Below are 20,329 nucleotides of genomic sequence, written 5' to 3'. Positions count from 1 at the left end.
CAGGAGCCGGGACTGAGCCGATCCCTGGACCCTGCGGAAGGATGGAGATGGTCTGACGAAGAGGCGCCTGCTGCCCAGAGAAGCAATCGGGCTGGATGGATTCGCTGCCCGAACTAACAGCAGCTGTGGTCGCTATGCCCAGAAGCCCCCCGAAGTAACGCGGGGCTCTTGCAAAGGAGAGGGGCGCCCCAAACCCTGGGCTCTCCCCCGAGCCATCAGCTACTGTACACAGGCAATCGGGATTTAAACTCTTGGGCTTGCTGCGCTGTCCTTCATTATCCTCCTTGCAAGAAGAGATCTGACGCTCTTTAAAAAAACAAAAAAACCTAAACCCCAGGAGGACATGGAAGTTTTCTCTCTCATCGTGGTTGTGTCCGTCTGGTGGACTCTGACCTGGGAAGCGGCGATTGCAGATTCAATCATACATATAGGTAAGGGGGTTACTGCATCTGCTGGTTACTTTTCGAGCTCGCCTTTGCAACGTCTCTCTCTCATTCGCGCTCTTTGCAGTCCCTTTTCCTTCTTGCCATCTTCTTTCCTGCTCTCCCTTTCCCCCTCCGTATCATTGCTTCCCATAAAGATCTTTGGTTTTCTCCCCCCTCCGCCCCCCTTTTTTACAGTTGCTCTTTATTAATGGTTCTTGATGGATGATGTGTGTTTAAAGCTTGGGTTTCGTATCTAGTGGCTTGGAGGGGTTTTTTTTGGGGGGGGGGGTAGCGGGAGAGTTCACACACACCCTGTATTTGCCCTTAGCACGAATCTTCCCCCCCCCCACCCCCTTTCCCCGCGACTCACTAATTTGCCCTATTTGGGAACCCGAAAGTATCCCCCAGATGGTGTCTAATAACCACAGCCACCCCTCGCCGCCTCGGCGGAACAGGTGGTTTGGCAACGTGAGCTGTTGGGTTTCGCAAAGCAGCTCTGTGTGCAAGGGGAAGATGTCCCGTTTAGCGCCCCCTCCCCCCGCTAACCCTTCCTTCCCTCCAGTGTAAGCGGCGCCGCTGCTATCCCAGCTGGAGGAGGCGGCGCAGCAGCAAGCCGGGGCCGCGTAAACCCTCTCCCGGAAGGATTCGGAGCCAGCTGCTGTACAGACGGGGACTCGGGGTCCAGACGCACCTCCCTCTGCTCCGTCCCCGATCCGGGATTCTAACTCTTCCCCCGTCCCGGTTTTCACAGAGAGGGCAGCAGAGGCGGGTGGGGGCGTCCCCTGGGCCAGCGCTGTGGCGGAGTTAGGGGGAATAGGGGATGCTGCTGCTGCCGCCCTGGAAGGTGTTAAGGAGCCAGTCCTGGAGCTGCTTGTGGCCCCACCTATTGGCAGCATGATGGCCACACCGGGAGTCAGAGCTGGAGGGAGGGATGCGCTCTGTGTGTATGATTATTATTCACAGCGCTGTCCGCAGCAAGCTCAAGCTGTAACCCACATTTCTATCCAGACAGAGAGGGGCATAGGGAACGAGAGACAGCTGGATCCCCCTCCATGTGGCAGCCCGGCCTGCCGGGGAACAGTCCCTCCCTCCCAGCCTCTCCTCTGCGCGCACGCCCCTTAGAAATAGGTGCCTATTGTTAAAGGGCATTTTATTCTCCCCGCCAGGGGACAGCGCGGGTTCCCCTGCTTTCCCTGGGGGGGATTTGCCTGGAGGGGAGATCTCTCACCCCCCCCACCCCCCCATCGCTGAGTGATCTGCAAACCAAACAGACAGGAGGAACAAGAGCATACAAATGTGGATGCCTGCCTGCAAGGCGGGCAATAAAATAAAAAGCCCAATCCCCCTGCTGGCCCGCTGGGGTCGGGGGGAGCTTGTTCTCAGGTGTCCGCCATCCGGGAGCCTGGGTGTGCAAATACAGCTAGTGCTCTGCCTCGGATCCCTTCTTGGCTTCCAGTGCCAGGCCCCTTAGATCCAGGGGGCTCGCCCGCTCTCTGAGGTTGCCTTTGTAAACATGTCTGTCTGTGCCTATCATTTATAGCAGCAGTGTGTATAGCAGGGAAAGTAAGATCCGAATTTAGCATTCCATCCCTGCACTTGCAGCTTTGAAAGTGACACCAGCGTTGGGGCAGCTGTCCAACCCTTCATTTAAGATCGCCAGGCGCCCACCGGCTATCAATTTCCATGGGTACAGAACTTTACAGGGGTCAATCCTAATAGCTAGCCTTGACTGGAACCTCCAGTCTTCTCCTGAGGCAGAGCAATATGCCCTCCTTTTAAAGAGAGCATGGCTTATTAATTTCTTTGCAGTTGTAAACTATTAGTCACACTGCCTAGTGCTTTTGATTTTTAGGGGCTTATCACTCATTGACCACATCTGAGGGTTTGGGGTGATATCTTTACCGTGTAACAATCATCTACCTGATGTGGGAAAAGTGAATGCACTATATCCAGTCCTTTTTATTAAATGATCAGTTGCATGTACTGTAGCTGTTGGGTATAGTACCCACAGAGGAAAATATCTCCTTTCTTCTCTTTGCACTGGTAGTTATTGTTTAAACTTATTTATTTTATCTGGTATATAGGACACAAGTATTTACTGCTCCCCTTTTTCTTTAAAGTGCCATTGGTTGGTAGATGCATCAACACAGTAAATCCTCTGGGTGGAGGGAGGCGGGGGGCCAAAGTGGTTGCTTCTCACACAATTAATTTGACTTGAAAGACAATTAGTACATTTGACAAGGGGATTAGCTCTTTTTATAGACTGCTTTATGTTGCCATGATACTGGCAAATTTATAATTGTTACACATAGCTCTAAATCGTTTTATAATTTAAAATTGAAAATAAATGACCTGCAATTACAGATACTTGAATGTCTAATAGGTCAGCAATTAAAACAGGCAATCCTGTAGAACTCAGAGGTGAAAACCATAATAATATCCAAAATGACCCTTAAATTTTGTATTCTAGGTTTTATGAAACCCTAATTTGATTGTTTCCATGTATAGGTAATATTAAGTTACAGATAATGCATTTAAGCAAGAATCATGAAAAGCCATTGTCAATTTAAGATGGCATGGTTTTTAGTTTTAATATTTTAAATAACAATAAAGGATGGGGGAGAGAATCAATCAACAAATTATTCTAATACTTGTGGATGGGATTTTCAAAGCCAAAGAAGAAAAGGAAATGTTTAAATTCTGGAGTAAAAGTAACACAGATATGTAATACAGATGCCCTCAGGCAATGAGCAGAATAAGAATAAGCTATTTTCATAATTCTACAATGTTAACATTTTCCACATGTTCAAGTGGAAAATATTTCTAATATAGAGAGCCCATGTATAGGGGAGGTTGGGCGGGGAGGGGGAGAATCTTGAAAAGAAATAGAACTAACATACTAATCCTTTGCACATGTATTCCTTTATGATGGTATATATTCATTATAGTGCACTAACTGCCTCACTTGACTGCATGTTGAGTATTTGATATATTTACCATAAAAAGGTTGTATTTCTGAATGTGTAACTATCCTATCAGACAGCTCAGTAGACTACCACAACACGAATGGCTATCTAGAATTAGCAGCTGTGATTAATATGTTGGGGATGGTGTGGGGAGTTTTTTGTGTTATGGAATACTGATTCATTTTTCTCTTCCAAACGAACACCCTTTTAATTATTCTAGTTGTATTTTCTGTTAATTTTTAGGGCAAATCAGTCTTTTTTTCCAAAATATGTTCCTCTGAATAGTGATAGGGCTGCCCATAGTTAATGTTTCTGTTGGCCAAGTATTATAAATAGGAGTTGGCAGTTCAGAAAGCCTGCATTAAGCATGCTTGTGAAAATGTTGAAATGGATCACCTCCACTGTAATTATCCTTACCCCTATATAAAAAGAGGGGGATATGACATGTCAGAATTATGCAGTTCTGTGTTACATTGCTTCTCTGAGCCTGTGCATTGATTGAGTAATTTCCTCAGACTCGCATTACTTGATTGCTTAGAAGTTTCCTAATGATCTGTATGCTGTAGGAAGAACTCAAAAGCCGTGAGCAGAATGGCAATGATACAGTGTTTTATGAGGCTATTCAAAAAGTGGCTCTGATTTATGTAGCTCGAAAGCTCTGAAGTCTTTGAGATTAGCCATGCTGCCTGCTATTTTCTTCATACATCAGTCGTCCCACACTCTTTACTCCCTAAACACAACAGGAGTTTAGAACGGTGCCTTTAATTAAGCAGGGATTAGGTGGCATTTCTAGTCTACTGCAAGATTTGTGTATGGTTCATATCTTCTGCCAAGGGTCTTATATTTTGTAATAAGTGCTCACTCCTTTATCTTGGTGTATGTGCACAGTAATATCTCTATGTACATGTGTTTATGTAATGCATAAATACACAAACGCATGCCTGTATCAGATGAAGCAAAGCTGTCTGGGTCCGGTAGCAAAGAAAATCTTTATCGTATAAGCGCGCAGGTGTAAAATGTCATTACAATCACTTTAAAGAATAATGCAGTACAACTGTAGCACTACTTTAACCAGTAAGATTGCAGTATGCAAATGAAGTTAAGGTTACTATATATTGTATCTCTCGCCACCCAATAATACCCAATAGCATGCTGCTCCTAACTTTTTCCATATCAACTGGAAAGTTCAAAACACAAATTTGTGTCTTGCAGTTTTTTTAAATAACAGAATTTTATAAAAACAATAATGCACCAAAGCTTTTAGACGGCAAGCTCTTTGCAGCAGGGACTATCCTGTACTAGATGGTGGTCAAGTGCACAGTGGGGTCCCAACCTTGTTAAGGTGTGTAGACACTAATTCAATATACACTTTTAATAATAGAGGGACAACTTGTATATTCAGTGGAGGCATGTTTTTTTCTGTTAAGATCTTGTGACATCCTTCAAATACCACCCGCACCCCCAAAAAAATTATGCAGGAAAAGTGAAAAAACTAGTATGGAAGTATACACATCAGCATCTCAGGATTTGCTTGATATTAAGTCTGTCGTACCACTCCAAGGAACTTGTATACTATGGAGATCTGTGCCAGTATAAGAATCTGATCAGCTCCCTTGATGGGTGTGCCTTATAAGTAAAGTTTTGTGCAAATCTCTTTAGTATAGAACTTGTTTTATATACTTCATAATAAGCTCAGACATTTCTCACTGATACAGTATATCAGCATAAGTCCTAGCATTCTGCATACAAACCTTTACTTTTTATTGCTTGCTATGCCCATGTTTCTGCACCTATGTAGTATATTATTAAATAAATACCGTGCTGATCTTGTGATTAATATGGCCCTTGCTAACAATGATGTATTGCACATCAATAACTCATTGATAGTGTAGTCCCACAAATATTTCATATTTGTGGAAATCTGTTTTGTATGGTACAGGAAATAAACAAGCACATGATAATAGGAAAAAATGAGTATTTCAATAGACCAAAAAAGGCCTTCAGTTTTCTGTTCTACACTTCACTATAATTTGCCAGGGTAGCCTTTTTTTAACAATGCTATGAAGTCATCAAGTACACAGCATAGCATATGTTTAGCAGCTAGTATGTTTTATTAATATCTGAGAGTCTCCAAAATATATTGTACACTACATACTTAATGTCTTTATATGCATTATTGTTGAAATTCTCTTCCAAGAGCTTAGCACTGTTACGCCCTTTTGGGTCCCTATAATGTATTTTTAATGCTAATTACACTACTCCTAGAAGGGAAAATCTTCTGTGCATAGATTATGGCTTGTTGTCTTCTAAGGACATATTTGCCATTAGGTGTCACTGCTTTCTGAAGTGAGTTTCTTTGCAGTCATGTAGGGCCTGATCCAAAGCCTACTGAAATCACAGGAGTCTGTCCTTTGAGTCCACTAGGCTTTGGATCAGGCCCATAGCTGACAGAGTATGATTTACTCAAAAGACTTAAGTGACTGCTTTTAGTGTCTTAGTGGCTGCTTAAATTACTTCAGGGTCTTCGTACTGTATACAGCTGAACAAATAAGCATCCTATTTCAAATGGCTTTTTAACAAATGTCTAACATGTCAATTGTTGATACTATGTACGCTTTCAAATGACTAGTTATAGGTGCAGAGTCTTTATTCTCAGAGTGCTATCTCTGAAAATACCCTGTGTGTGTGTGTGTGTGTGTGTGTGTGTGGTGGTGGGGATCTCTTATGGCTGAGACTGTTCCTGTGTAAATATACCAACTAAGGTTCGTTTAACTTAATGAACAAAGATATTAACTATGGTGCTCTTCTTCTCCCTCATCTTATAAAGCATGTGGTATTGGGTTACTCCTCCGATAAAGGCTTGAATTTACAGCCTGCTCTGAATTTACATTATCTGCTGTGACAGCTTGTAGAATTTATTGGGGAGCTTTTAAAAATATGTTTACTATTTAGCCTTTTCCGGCTATTTGTACTGTTGATCATTGTGTTTAGTTGTTTTACCTTATTGTAGCAAATTAATTTTTTTTTAATAATGGCATTGACAATATGTTTTAAGAGAGACAAAATTTATCTTGGTATGGGTTATAATGGTTTCTGGTTTTACGTTAAAATTTGCCAAAACACAACTTACCCTAACATATAAAATACTAAAATTTTATAATTTTATATACACTAAAATACCAGAAAGGTGTTCAATTTTCAGTGGTGCAAACTGAGGGCACGGGCAATGTCCTGATGGATTTGGGACTGTAGACTTGTTATATTAAATGGAAACAGTTTTTATTGGTAAAAAGCAGAAAAAATGTCTAAACCCAGAAAATTCGTTTACATCATCTTAATAAGATCTACAGATTAACTAGTATTGATATATGGAAAGTGTTAATATGCCAAATGCCATCAGACAATGTAATGCAAGAGTTCAATAAATATAGTTACCTTGTGCCCTTGAAAACTTAGAATATCATTGTGTCTGTGGTGTTGTGGTTTTATTTATTTATTTATTTATTTTTTAAACCTGTTGATGTTTTGGACATTAGAAGGAGCTAGGATGACCAGACAGCAAGTGTGAAAAATCGGGATGGCAATGGGGGTAATAGGAGCCTACATAAGAGAGAGACCCCAAAATTGGGACTATCCCTATAAAATTGGTTTCAGAGTAGCAGCCGTGTTAGTCTGTATCCGCAAAAAAAACAGGAGTACTTGTGGCACCTTAGAGACTAACAAATTTATTAGAGCATAAGCTTTCATGGGCTACAACCCACTTCTTCGGATGCATATAGAGTGAAACATATATTGAGGAGATATATATACACACATACAGAGAGCATGAACAGGTGGGAGTTGTCTTACCAAGTCTGAGAGGCCAATTAAGTAAGAGAAAAAAAACTTTTGAAGTGATAATCAAGATAGCCCAGTACAGACAGTTGATAAGAAGCAAGTGTGAGAATACTTACAAGGGGAGATAGATTCAATGTTTGTAATGGCTCAGCCATTCCCAATCCCTATTCCCAATCCCTATTGGGAATGGCTGAGCCATTACAAACATTGAATCTATCTCCCCTTGTAAGTATTCTCACACTTGCTTCTTATCAACTGTCTGTACTGGGCTATCTTGATTATCACTTCAAAAGTTTTTTTTCTCTTACTTAATTGGCCTCTCAGACTTGGTAAGACAACTCCCACCTGTTCATGCTCTCTGTATGTGTGTATATATATCTCCTCAATATATGTTTCACTCTATATGCATCCGAAGAAGTGGGTTGTAGCCCACGAAAGCTTATGCTCTAATAAATTTGTTAGTCTCTAAGGTGCCACAAGTACTCCTGTTGTTTTTGCCTATAAAATTGGGACATCTGGTTATCCTAGAAGGAGCTGATGGTCATCTGAGCTAATGAAACTGGCAAGCTGCTTCCAAAGTCCATATGCACTTCAAGGAATATCATCCTATCAGATTGTTGCATGTTGACACCCTGACTTCCCTATTGTGTTGCCTCTTGGTCCTCAGACTACCTCCACACACACCCCACCCTGCCCCCATATAAAGACCATCAACAACTAGGACAGCAACCCATTGCAGGCCACAGTTACTAAAAATGGCTCTTGATAGACTTAACTAATGTTGCATATGACTTGGCTGCTAACGTAGACTGGTTCATGTTGTTACTGACCAGTGTTGGAGAAAGCATGATAGGGACCAGGTGGAATGTGGAAAGTCTAGCAAGTCATTTCTGCCAAATGTTGAAACAATTACATTATGCGAGCAGCCAAGCCATTGTCAACAGCAGTTGAGGTAGGACTGAAGTAATCCATGAATTATGAAAATTGTTGTCAAGGTTTCAGCATCCTAGAGTAGGTTAACCTAGAGGGTGCAGATAAGGAAATAGTTGTCTCCCATCCTGCCCGTTAGTGTAAAGGTGTAATGGTTTTTAATCTGGAAAGTGAGAGGGTGACAACTTAAATGCAGAGGGAGAGAGGAAAAGGCCTCTGTTCTCATCCCCCTTTTTCAGCTTTCAAAATGCTCCCTTGCATACGTACCACCAAAACTCTCCCCTGTGATATTCTCTCAGTACATGTCAGTTTTTACTTAGTAAATCTGGTTATTCTAGACCCTTAGTTGTGGAGGAGGAGGAGAAAGAGAAAGGGGGCGATTGGCATGGTTCAGAAAAGACAACAATTAATAATAGTGCATATGACTTGGACAGTTGTTACTTTTCTATTTAAATGCCAGATGACCCAGAATAGCATTTTAGGCTGATAATGACATGGAGAAGAATTTGGGTGCTGAATATGAATTCTGGTAAGAGGTGGGACTTGGAACTGTGGCAATGTGGTGTCATTTTGTGATGCTGAAAGGGGGGGAAATTGTATCTGTTTTTGTGCAATGTTGGTTTTTGTTGTTTTTGAGTCTCATACTTGCTTTGGAACAGAAGTTGGCATGACATAGAAAGTACAGTATGAACTGTAGGAGAAGTGGTGAGCACTGAAAAAAAGATAACACTTCTTCAGTATACGCCAAGATAATCTAGTAACTACAATGTATATGTATAGTATTAAAACTATACCAAAGTCTTCCTGTATAAAAGTAAATACTGTAGTTTTAGGCAATTGTAAACTGATTGCAATAAGATTTGCAGGAGAAAGCTTAGATTTTAAGTAGCTTTCGTTACACACACGCACACGTTTTCGAATGACAGGGAAATATAGTGGAAGAAGATGAAATACAGAAGTTTCCTGAAAGTTTATTCTAGGTTTAGCTGACAAGGCATGCTCAAGAGGAAATTGAAAAGGAAGATGAGTGAAAAATGAAGGGAGGGGAAGAAATAAGATATCAAAGTTGAGAGCCTCCAGTACGCTGCAAGATTCTTTCATGCAGGAATTCTGCAGCAGTTGCGTTAAGTGGAAAAGATCTAAATCAGAGGGGGAAAACTGCAAAGGAACCGAATTTAAATGAAGAATTGTATGTGTATTTTAACTTATTAGATAACACTCTGTGCAAAAATGCTAATTATTCCTAATTGTTATATTTGCTTTTACCCATGAATAAAATATCACCTATCTTATAAAATATGCAGTGAAAATCATTAGATAATTCCTATTGGACTCTTTCATGCAGATTTAAAGAATTAAATCTTTTTTATTTCTTCATTACTTTTAAATCATTAACTGTTTTTAATAAGTTAGAGTGCTAAGGCTAATACTCAATGTACCAAACAATAATTGGTTGTTTTGCAGAACCTTTTTGCTTCTGCTACCCTGCGCACCCCGCACCAAATCTTCCATGCAGACTCAAATGGAGGTAAAGATTTCATTATAATGTCTTTTTTGATAAGTTCTGGTTAATCTGCACCATGATGGAGCTGTGAACAGTAATATTTTTCACTGCTTTGATGGGAAGCAGCACATTGCTGTGGATAGAACACTGGATAGGGATTTAGTAGACCTCAGTCCTAGTTCTGTAGTCTCTGTGCCTCAGTTTACCCACGTTGTGTTCAGTGCTTTGAGATGAAGAGATGGCTTCTCTAGCACTTTTCATGTCCTACTTTATTATTATTTTTAAGTTAAGGTATAGAGGACATGGCCTATCTTTCCCGTAGGTAGAGATTTGTGCAGTACGGAATAAAATACTTTTAAAGTCCAACTTACAAAAATCTTACTTGATGCCCTACATTCTACATTCTTCTTTGTCTGCCTACATGCTTGGTGCCTGTTGGTGGTGCTGATGGGTAAAAATAAAACCACTGAAGTCAATTAGGAGCTCAAGTCCCGTTGACATTCAACTGGGCTTAGGCTCCTAAGTCACTCTGGTATTTTTGAAAATATCAGCCACTTTACTTACGTGTAGAGAGAGAGAGATGCCAGTTTCATTACACTTGCATTCTAACCCAAACTAGACTTGCACAGGCTGCCTGCATAAATGTTGAAAGTGTTTTGTTGCAGAAAGTCTTGCCTCTAACTTATAGCTTTGGTGTCACATTACTTCCTGCATCTCATCATACCTGTTGACACCTGGCAAAACAAAAACAATAAAATGATGGAAGGTATATAGTGTGAGAGCGCTTAAGGCTGACAAGGACAAGTTGTACCATTGTTGGTGCCTGGCAAACCCAATAAGGACACGGATGTCAAAATGTAACACACTATAGCACCTGATCCAAAGCCCATTGAGGTCAATGGGGAGATGTTAATTGAATTCCATGGGCTTTGGATCAGGCCTGTAGTGAGCACCATTAAAAACTGACATTCACTGCACCATAGTATTTATCAGTTATGCAGTATTATCCATATATTTGGAATAAGAAATGCTGCCAATCTCCATAAACCTTTCCTCTGCAGTGAAAGGACCTCCCTCTCCTTCCCTGCCACCCTCTCTTTTCAAATGGAGTCTTTTTGTTCATTCTTATTAAAACAAAATTGTTGACAGTACACTTCATTTTACAAAGTTTTAAAGGAGAGAGTGGCAAATACAAAAGTTGATAAATGTCCTCTATTAATGGTGCCCACAGGTCTGTGTAGTGTATAAGGTGAATGTGGGTTTTGGTGAGATTCGTGGTCACACACACGGTGCATTTGCTTTAAGAAGTGTGGGAACACCAGAAAGTAAGTTTGCTTGTTTGTTTATTCCGTTCATGGCAGGTGAAGTGGGGGAAGATATGTTCAGGTTGTGGAATACAGTGCATTTCACTTTTAAGTCGCTTACCAGAACCCAGCTTCTGTTTTCTAATGGCTGTTGATTGGTCTTAATCAGCTTCCTAGACAACAAGTGTCCATATCACTCCCACAAAAATTGGCATAGATTGGCACCCTTGCCTTGATAGGAAGATATGAATAGGGATGGAGACTAAATTACACTTCACGCAGCATGCTCCAAACCAGGTTTCCATTAGGATGTGCACTGGCATGGGGCACTGTGGGGAACCTTGCAATGCCACTACCTATCTTTTTTTTCTGATAAGACTTCTTTCTCCAGAGCTGTCAGTATTGAAACTGTCATAATTGCGAACATCAATTTAAATACATTCAAAAAGCAAAATGTTGTTTAGGATATTTTGATCTCTTATAAGGCGGGAACATTTTCTAGACAGTAGAATCACAAGAAGCAATATCTGCATATCAATCCCTGCAATATAGTCTTGGGGCTTCTCATGTTTGGTCTAGCTAGTCAGACGACCTGCCTCCAGCAAAAGTTGATATCTGATTTAGAAAAAGGTGAAACCAGAATATAACTTCATAGTTTTGCGGTGCGTTTTGGAGGTTCTCAAGTACTCTTGACTAGATTTTGATACAGAGATTGTGAACAGGATAAAGATTTGACCACAAGGCCACTTCACATTCTGCTGATAGAAGTATAACAACCATGTGGCAACCACAGCAATTGCTTCCATGGAAATGGATATTGCATACTTCACTGCAGTTGAGCTGCTTGAAATAAGGAGAAGGCACCGCATGTAATTAGCCAAGTCTCCATATGTGATCCATGGTCTCTAGTTTGAGATGTTCTGAAAATTCCTTCTTGATCACTGCAGGCTTGATCAGTCTATGCCTCAAAATTTGAGGCTGAATGTAGCATGTAACTAGATATGTTCAAACTGGCTCTCTACATTTGAAACCTCTCCGCCACCAAACTTGAGGAATCTTTGAATTTGAACTGAGATCCAAACTTTGACTCAGACTTTCACTCCACCAATAACTTTTTTGTTTTTGTTTTTTAATTTAGCACGTGTGGGTGGAAATTTTGTCTGTACTTAATCCTTTTTGGAGTCTTATTGAACTCTTTTTGGCCCTGTGATTTCTTGTGGCCATAGATTCATTATGCAGCATATAACCAACCTGGGAGAAAGTATTTCTTTTTCTCCACCCTTTCCATAGCCCCACGTGTACCTCTATGCTTGGACCCAAGGTCTAAGTACCCCTCTCTGTAGCCTATAGGATGGATTAGATTAAGAAATAAGTAGAAGTTAGGCAATTTAGGCCCCAAACCTATGTGTAAAGGAGTATGGGAAATTTAGAATTGCTAGGGGGAGAAACTTAGAGATAAACTTGGAGACAGTAAGATGGGAAATTCAAAGTTAGCAAGGACATGACCCACGGTTATGTAGCTGCTACATTTTGTATATAACTGGTTTGAGCAAGATTTTTAAGAAGTGTGTTTGAGAATTGTAGAACCTTTTATTAAAATGCTATCTATATTGATAGTATGGGGAGGACATTGATGCAGATGTTAAGTTAAATAATCTGTAACTTAAAGAGCCAATAAGGGAAGTGGAAGAAATATAATTATGGTAAAAGCCGGTTTAATGTTACTTAGTATTGTAATGAATTATAAAAGGAGTAGCGTTGCTAAATTGCAGGAGAGCTCATATTAACATCAAAAGGCTCCAGTTAGATTCTAGAACCATAAGGCTGTACTTACTGTCAGTAACACCTTTAAGTGTAAGTGTAACTGTAGTATTATCTAAGTTGTGGCTGCATGCCTGTTTGCTTAACTCGTTTTTCTTTTAAATAAAGTTTAGTTTTACCTTTCAAAGCCTCACCGAGTGATCCTCTATTAAACTTTCTGTAACTGACATAAAGGCTTCAACCTGAAAACTAAGTTGGATTTACTCCCCCCATCTTAAACAACTTAGTATTCATTGGGAACATTTCAACATAAAGATCACACATGGAAATGTGTAAAGAGGAGGGGGAACCCTATCTCCCTCTTTTCTTTAATGGTTGCATAGTTGGTTATAATTAGGGTGACCAGACAGCAAATGTGAAAAATCGGGACGGGGGATAATAGGAGCCTATATAATAAAAAGACCCAAAAGTCAGGGCTGTCCCTGTAAAATCGGGACATGTGGTCACTCTAGTTATAATGTAGACCCCAAATACAGTGAAGCTTTGAAGCATGTGTTTGAAGTCAGTGTGATTACTCAGTGCTTAATATTTAGCATTTAGTACTTAAATGCTTTGCTAGATTGGGACCCTAGTCCTTAATGACTTTTTCTATCAATATGGGTGTGATCCAACACTCACTTGAAGCTAATGAAAAGGCTCCAATTGACTTCTGTGGGCTTTGTATCAGGCCTTATACAAGTATTTGAGATTAATAGGTCTTCAAAAGTTTGATCAGTGATCTCTAGTAACAGGGTTGCATGAGATGGAGGAGGAGGAGGAGGTAAGTATTCCCTGAAGGGAAGGAAGATAATGACATCATTTGGAAACTTAATGCTGAGGACCAAGTTCTGAAGGGTCTGGGGATGAACAAATCCTGTTCATTAATGTACCAGTTTATTACTTTCTGTGTTTTGTGCAAGGCTGTTGAATGTCCCTGAGGCTAGAATTAATTGGCTATTTGTTGTGTCAAGTGAAGAGTACAACAGTTTTAGGAAATAGGTTTATATTCTCCTATCCAGAATATGAAGGGAAAGAGAAACTCAATTCACGTGAATGACATACTGGGAGCATTTTGTACCAGTATCTTGAAATAAATAATAGAATATTAAAAATGTCCACCTATATTTCTTTAAACTTTGTAAAATTCCCTCCCACCCCTTTACTTAGTCTAATTTGACCTTTGGAACTAGCATTCAGTTTCTCTCCTCTTTCCCCCAAGTGTTGGCAATGAAGAGAAAAATACGTGCTATTTAGGGCATGTCTACATGTACAGCGCTGCAGTGGCACAGTTGTACCGATGCTGCAGCGTGTCTGGTTAAGACTCTCTGCTGACAGGAGAGAGCTCTCCCATGGACATAATAAAACCACCTCCGCAAAAGCAGAAGCTATGTCAGTGGGAGAAGCTCTCCTGCAGACACAGCGCTTATGTCAGTGCATCTTATGTTGCTCGGGAGTAACTTATTCACACCCCTTAGTGACCTAAGTTATGCTGACATAAGCTGCAGTGTAGTCATAGCCTTAGAAGCAACCCATGTTTGCTTTGAAGGCAGCTCCAGCACTAATTGCTGCCAAGTGAATTTTTAGAGAGAATAGGGTTCACTTGTAATGTGTTGCTCAAATGCTATCTTAACAGTCTGAATTGTACGGTCTTTTATATCAACACAGTTTTTACTACTATTGTTTTAATAGTCTCTGTTGACAATAGTGAAATAACAGTGAGTGGTAGCCAATTTGAATGTAGATTCTGAAATGGCCCTCATTTATGGAGGACGTTTGAGGAGTATGCCTTGGCTCTCTGCTGTTATATTAAAATTCCAAAGTACTAACTTAGATTGAATGGTGCCGTGACAAAATACTACTACCATCTGCACATGAGAATATTATTTAAACAACCTCAATTCCTGGAAAGAGCAGACAAGTTTTGGAGTGAAGCAAGTCTGGCTCTAAATTAATATTCTAGTTTGAGGGTTCCCACACTGTTTTGTTGCGTGGCCCACAGCTCAACAGAGACATAAAACCAAAATCTCAGCTGATGTAAATTTGGCATAATTCCTTCTTAGTCAGTGGAGCTATGCCCACTTACACCAGTTGAGAATCTGGCCCACAGTTGAGCAAGACACTACCTGCCATTCACAGTTGTATGTAACACCTCTCCTTCCACCACAATCCCATAACAGCTCTGTGACAACTGCAGCAATAGTTAACATGGCACAATAACATTAGTCACAGAGTATTCTTCTATCTAGAGAGCTTTATTGCAGTTCAGCGGCTGACAATGAGAAAAGCCAATACCATATGCTTAGACATTACCCACAGACCAATCCTCAGAAGACCAGTCATATACTGACGCTTAGGAAAGCTTCATGTTGAGGAGAACAATGTGCTTTGTATACCACATGAGACGTTCACATAGAGGGTCCGTCTATGGTTGGAAAATAATCTCTTGTTGAAAGTGGTTGTCAACATCTATCACCCTCACCCCCATTCCCTCAGTGTTCATTTTGTTGGGGTTCAGAATTGTTTGGCTGATGCAGTTTGGCCCTGTTTACACTTCTTGACACCATTCTAGAGAAATCTACAAAACTGCTGGGATGGGATGGCTGGAACACTTCGTGAAACAATGTCGAAACAGTTCAATTGCTTAAAAAAAAAAGCATCAGCTGTTCTCCACGCAAGTTGTAGGAAAGATTCACTAATAAACATTACTGTGTATAGCTGTCAACATCCTAATGTAGAAATATCCATAGAAGTCCCAGAGAAGTCAGATGAACAATTTTTTTTGTCAAAGGTTTTGATGAATGGCTACATTTTTCAGTATTTATATAAGTGGAAAAACTTCATCATGAAATGGAAAATTTCAATTTGATTTAATTAGAATAGAAAGGAACAATGTATCAAATACTTAGGTTTTTTTGGCTCTCCTCCACCCCCAGAGGGGAGAGGAAGAATTAAACCCAAATGTTTATGAACACTGAAACGGTTTGGGTTCAAATGAAATCAAAGCTAAGCAATTTTTTCGTTTAGAATCATTTAACACTTTAACACGTCAATGAATTTTATTATGAAACAAATGGTTGACTTAAAAATTTTTCATGGAAAATTACCATATTTCATCAGCTCTGCAATGAAGAAAATAATATGCCTTTTGTTGGAACTCTTTTTGTTTCCATTGTTCTTTGGGGCACGGACAGTCTTTCTTCAGTGACTGGCACTATCAGGTTCATGATTGGGGCTCCTTCGTGCCACTGCAGTTCAAATACTAAATATAAGAATGAAAGGTATGAAAGTGGTGAAAAGGGAACTGGTTGCGTAGAAAAGGATTCCCACTCCTCAGTTCCTTCCTACGCTGCTAAAACCTTGACCTCCACTTAAACTGACCCCCACAACAGTCCCTGTCTAGTGTCCCAATTTTTCACTTTGAAAATCTAGTCATTTTTGCAGCCACTTAAGGATCAGACAGTTGTGGAGCCAGGCTAGAATGAAAGAATTCTGGGCTTGGTCTCATGCTTTGCTCAGGAAAGTCTACTGTTACTGGACAATATCTTGGCTTATCCTGTGTGGGAAAGGCAATGTGTAGAATTAACTTCTATTCTGATAAGCAGATTTGTGTCCAGGGTAAAGAGAGTTGAATTTGTTTTATACTCTGAGAGTGAGTTATCATAATCTCTTGCGGGCAATTCTTATGCTACTGTGTTGCTGTATGTATTTGGGAAGGGGGTTAGGGGACTGAATGAAGAGCAAAAAGACTGTCTCTGAAGTGTATGTTTAGGCCCCAAGACTTATGGATTTTCAGTGTATTCTCTCTGGTAAGATGGTGAGGTAAAAAGGCTCCAGTTGTCATGGCTGGGTGCTGAACAATCTGTACCAGTTGTATTGCAGAGGGAACTTGCATGAGGACATAGGAGGGGACTGGATTTGTCCATAAATCTCCCAGGCTACCTCCACCATTGCTTGTTCTCCTTATTTATATATTTTAACTACCTTTATTTTTGGCCATTGTAGTGCTGACCAATTTAAAGACCTACAGCCCTGGAGATTGAACATCAGGGGCTAATGAGGCTGAGCTCTGCCTATTAAATCCCCTTTCCTTTATTTCTTTAAGCAAACAAATTTCTTTGTGGCAGATGCTTTTCTTTTCTCTGCTCTCCAGCATCACAACAGAGAACACCTGTCCCTCTCACCTTTGGTTAGGTGCTGCTGTAAGGAAGATGAGTCTTCTACTCCAGTCTCCACTAAGGGTATGTCTACACTGCAATTATACACCTGCAGCTGACCCATGTAGATGCTTGGGCTCTGGGACCCTCCCACCTTGCGGGGTCCCAAAGAGCAGGCTCCAGCATGAGTCTCAATATCTACACTGTAATTAAACAGCCCCAGAGCCCAAGTCCTTTGAGCCCAAGTCAGTTGACACGGGCCAGCCATGGACATATAACTGCAGTGCAGACATAACCTAAGAGTACAGGGCATGGTAGGGATCTAGTCCCTGAGAGGAGAACTCCCTTCACGGTAAGTATAGAGAAGAGCTAAGAGGTATGCATGTTCATGGGCTGCTTTTTTCCCCCCCAGGCCCCTGTGGAACTTGAAAAATTTTAGCCTTCAGGGGCCAGATTTTTAAAGGTATTTAGGCACTTAGCGATGTAGAGAGGCATCTTGTTAGATTGTCAGAAGAACCGAATAGGAGGGTGGTTAAAACAGAAATGGGGTGAGGAGCTATGACCCAGTCATGGTGGAGGTGACCTGGCAGAGAGGTTGAATGTGGAACAAAGCAGCCTCTGACCCACTGGGGTTGAGGTAGGGAGCAGAACTGTGGTGGGTAGTATGGAGGGTGCAGAAAGAGGAGTAGTGGAAAGTTAGAACTGCTGGGAGGACAACTTATTTCTCGAGGAGAGGGAAGAGCCCCAAACAGATTTTATTTGGAAGATCAAAAATGTGTGGGGTAATATAAACACTTACTTGGGAGACAAGTGGGCAGGAAAAGGAGAGGTTTCTGCCATTCAGGCCAGCCTTGTTGGGCACCAGCCATCACTGAAGTTCATAATTTAATCACATAAAAACATTTGAAGTCCACCAATATGCTTGAACTGTTACTATTATTGTGATTTGAATTGCAGTAGTATGTAGAGTCCTGACTAAGACCAGGTCCCCATTGTCCTATAAGTGTTCCTAGTAAGAGACGATCACTGCCATGAAGAGCTTGCAGTCTAAAGAGACAATTCATAAAAGGAGGGGGAGAAAGAAGGTGTTATCCTTGTTTGGTAGAACAGAGAATACAGACATAGATTGGAGAAGTGACTTGCCCGATGCCATAGGAAGCTTGTGACAGAGAAACAAACTGAACCTACATCTCCCAAATCCCAAGCCACAAGATCATCCTTCCTATCCACGACCTGAAAACAATTTGGTCTCTGTGCTTCATCATTTTTGATGGAAATGGTGATGTGGACAACTGCCCGGTAGAAACCTGACTGACAGCACCAGCTCACTTCACACACAGCACCAAATAGTTATCAGAAATAATGACTTCTGAACTTCTAATGAACTTGGCTAGATGTGAACCAGTAGCCTTGAGTTGTTGAAAACTGTCCCACTGCCGGTCCCTTGAGCTATCTATCTGTAGTATATTATTTGAGTTGAATATTGGGTGCTTACACTGATGCAAATTCTTATGGGATCTAGGATGAAAATTAGGTTTTAATTTTACATGGGTTAACCACATAATTCATATAAAATATCAGTGTTTCTAACTTCCTGAAGCAGAGTCCTAATTGTCGCTTATTTTCTAATGTTCTAATTTTTGTCTGCTCATAAGCTTTTTGGATCATGTTTTATAGCAGGTGTTTCCATTTTATTTTGCAATATTATAGTATGTTACAAGATGCATTCTGTGAACTGTAGGTTACTGAGGATGTTTTCAGTCATCCATAAACACATACATATGCTGAATATGCATTTGATTGGTTTACTCTTTCCAGTAGATCTTGAGACTTTTTTTTTTCATCCATCCCTAAATTATTTGCATCAATTACATCCTTGAAAGAACTATACTCCATGAGAAATAATTATAGAATGGAAAACAAATCATTTGAGGTTATTGCAGTTTAGCTGAAAGCTTGGTACATTTTTGGCAGATCTGTATATTGGCACCAATTTACTAATGAGTGCATTTTTAACACTAGTTCTGTCCTCCATAACTGAGCTATTAATGTAACTTTAATCAACTGAACTAGCACAAGACATTTATAATTGATCAAGGGTCGCTAAACCAACATTTGAACGTAGATCAGCAGTATTTGTATAGGACAGTAAAGGTTAAAAAGCCACTGATTTTTCTACTTTAATGAGAACTTGCCTCAAATGGTAGTGTATATTTATAATATATTTCGACGCAATGATGTTTGCTAGTGAAGTCTTTCCATGCTATGTTTCCCTGATATATTGTGTGAGTTATTAGAATTCTCTAATTAACCTGGACTTGAGGCATTGACTCATTCCTGATCTGCTGTATCCCTAATCCTCTGCTGAAAATTTTAAAAGCTTTTTATTTATTTATTGGTCTGCAATTACAGTAGTAATGCACTGGGGCATGGAAATGCTCTAGAAAGTTTTTTAAATAAGTAAAGCAGCAAAGATGAGCCCAAATGAGTTTGTAGGATTACTTGTTTTTTAAAATTGTTTTGTGGCCTGCACAGCCTCATTAAGCTTAATGTCAACTGCCATGAAATTAAAAATAATTTGCAATTCATAATGTATTTGGAGCTTTGGTATCACTGTCGCTCACTGCTGTCAAGCGCAAACAAAACAAAACAAAATTAAAATCCTGGAAGGTGATCAGACCTGATGGTGATGCTATATACTAACGCATACTGAGCATGCTCTGTAGGAACAGTCCGGGGGGAGGGATAGCTCAGTGGTTTGAGCATTGGCCTGCTACACCCAGGGTTGTGAGTTCAATCCTTGAGGGGGCTACTTAGGAATCTGGGGCACAAATCAGTACTTGGTCCTGCTAGTGAAGGCAGGGGGCTGGACTCGATGACCTTTCAGGGTCCCTTCCAGCTTTATGAGATAGGTGTATCACCATATATTTAACAATGTATCAAGAGACATTTGGCCCATTGCCTTAAACATAAAAATCATTATCCTATTTCTGCCCCTATAGAAAGAAAGGTAAAGCTCCTGTTGCTTTCAGTGGGAGCAAGATTGCAGTATAGATAATTGTCTTGGTGCAGGTAATGACTTGTTCTCTTGTACACCGCCTAGCACAATGGGAGTCCTGGTTTATGACTAGGACCTCTAGTCGCTATAGTAATACCAATCATTACATAGTATCATTTAATGTCTGGGCAAAATTGTTTCCCTGACTAAAGTGGCTGGGATGTGTGGGATAGAAGGAGCAAACCATAGGTGGGGATGACTCTAGACATACTAACCTAACTCTCAAATAGCTTAAGAGCTGAGTTGAGTAACTGATTTTTCAGTTTGGTGGCCAAACCTATAAATCCCCTCAAATTCTGTTTCAGGTCAACCTGAACCAGAAGTCTTCCAGTTTTTCTTGTCAAAACAAAA

At 40.5% G+C, this 20,329-nt stretch overlaps 1 protein-coding gene across 2 annotated transcripts in view; it reads left to right on the top strand.

Annotated features, from left to right (window-relative positions):
- Positions 1-343: 343 nt before the first annotated feature.
- The window catches only part of GRID2 (glutamate ionotropic receptor delta type subunit 2), a 1,035,124-nt gene continuing 1,015,138 nt past the window's right edge, over positions 344-20,329 (top strand). For both annotated transcript variants that reach the window (XM_065405037.1, XM_065405036.1), the window contains exon 1: positions 344-431. In XM_065405037.1, coding sequence (XP_065261109.1) covers positions 344-431 — 88 coding nt within the window. The remainder of the gene's footprint in view (positions 432-20,329) is intronic.

The sequence above is a fragment of the Emys orbicularis genome, chromosome 5, assembly GCF_028017835.1.
Source record: "Emys orbicularis isolate rEmyOrb1 chromosome 5, rEmyOrb1.hap1, whole genome shotgun sequence".
NCBI lineage: Eukaryota > Metazoa > Chordata > Testudines > Emydidae > Emys > Emys orbicularis.
The sequence above is the reverse complement of the archived record's forward strand: the minus strand, read 5'-3'. Positions and strand labels throughout refer to the sequence as shown.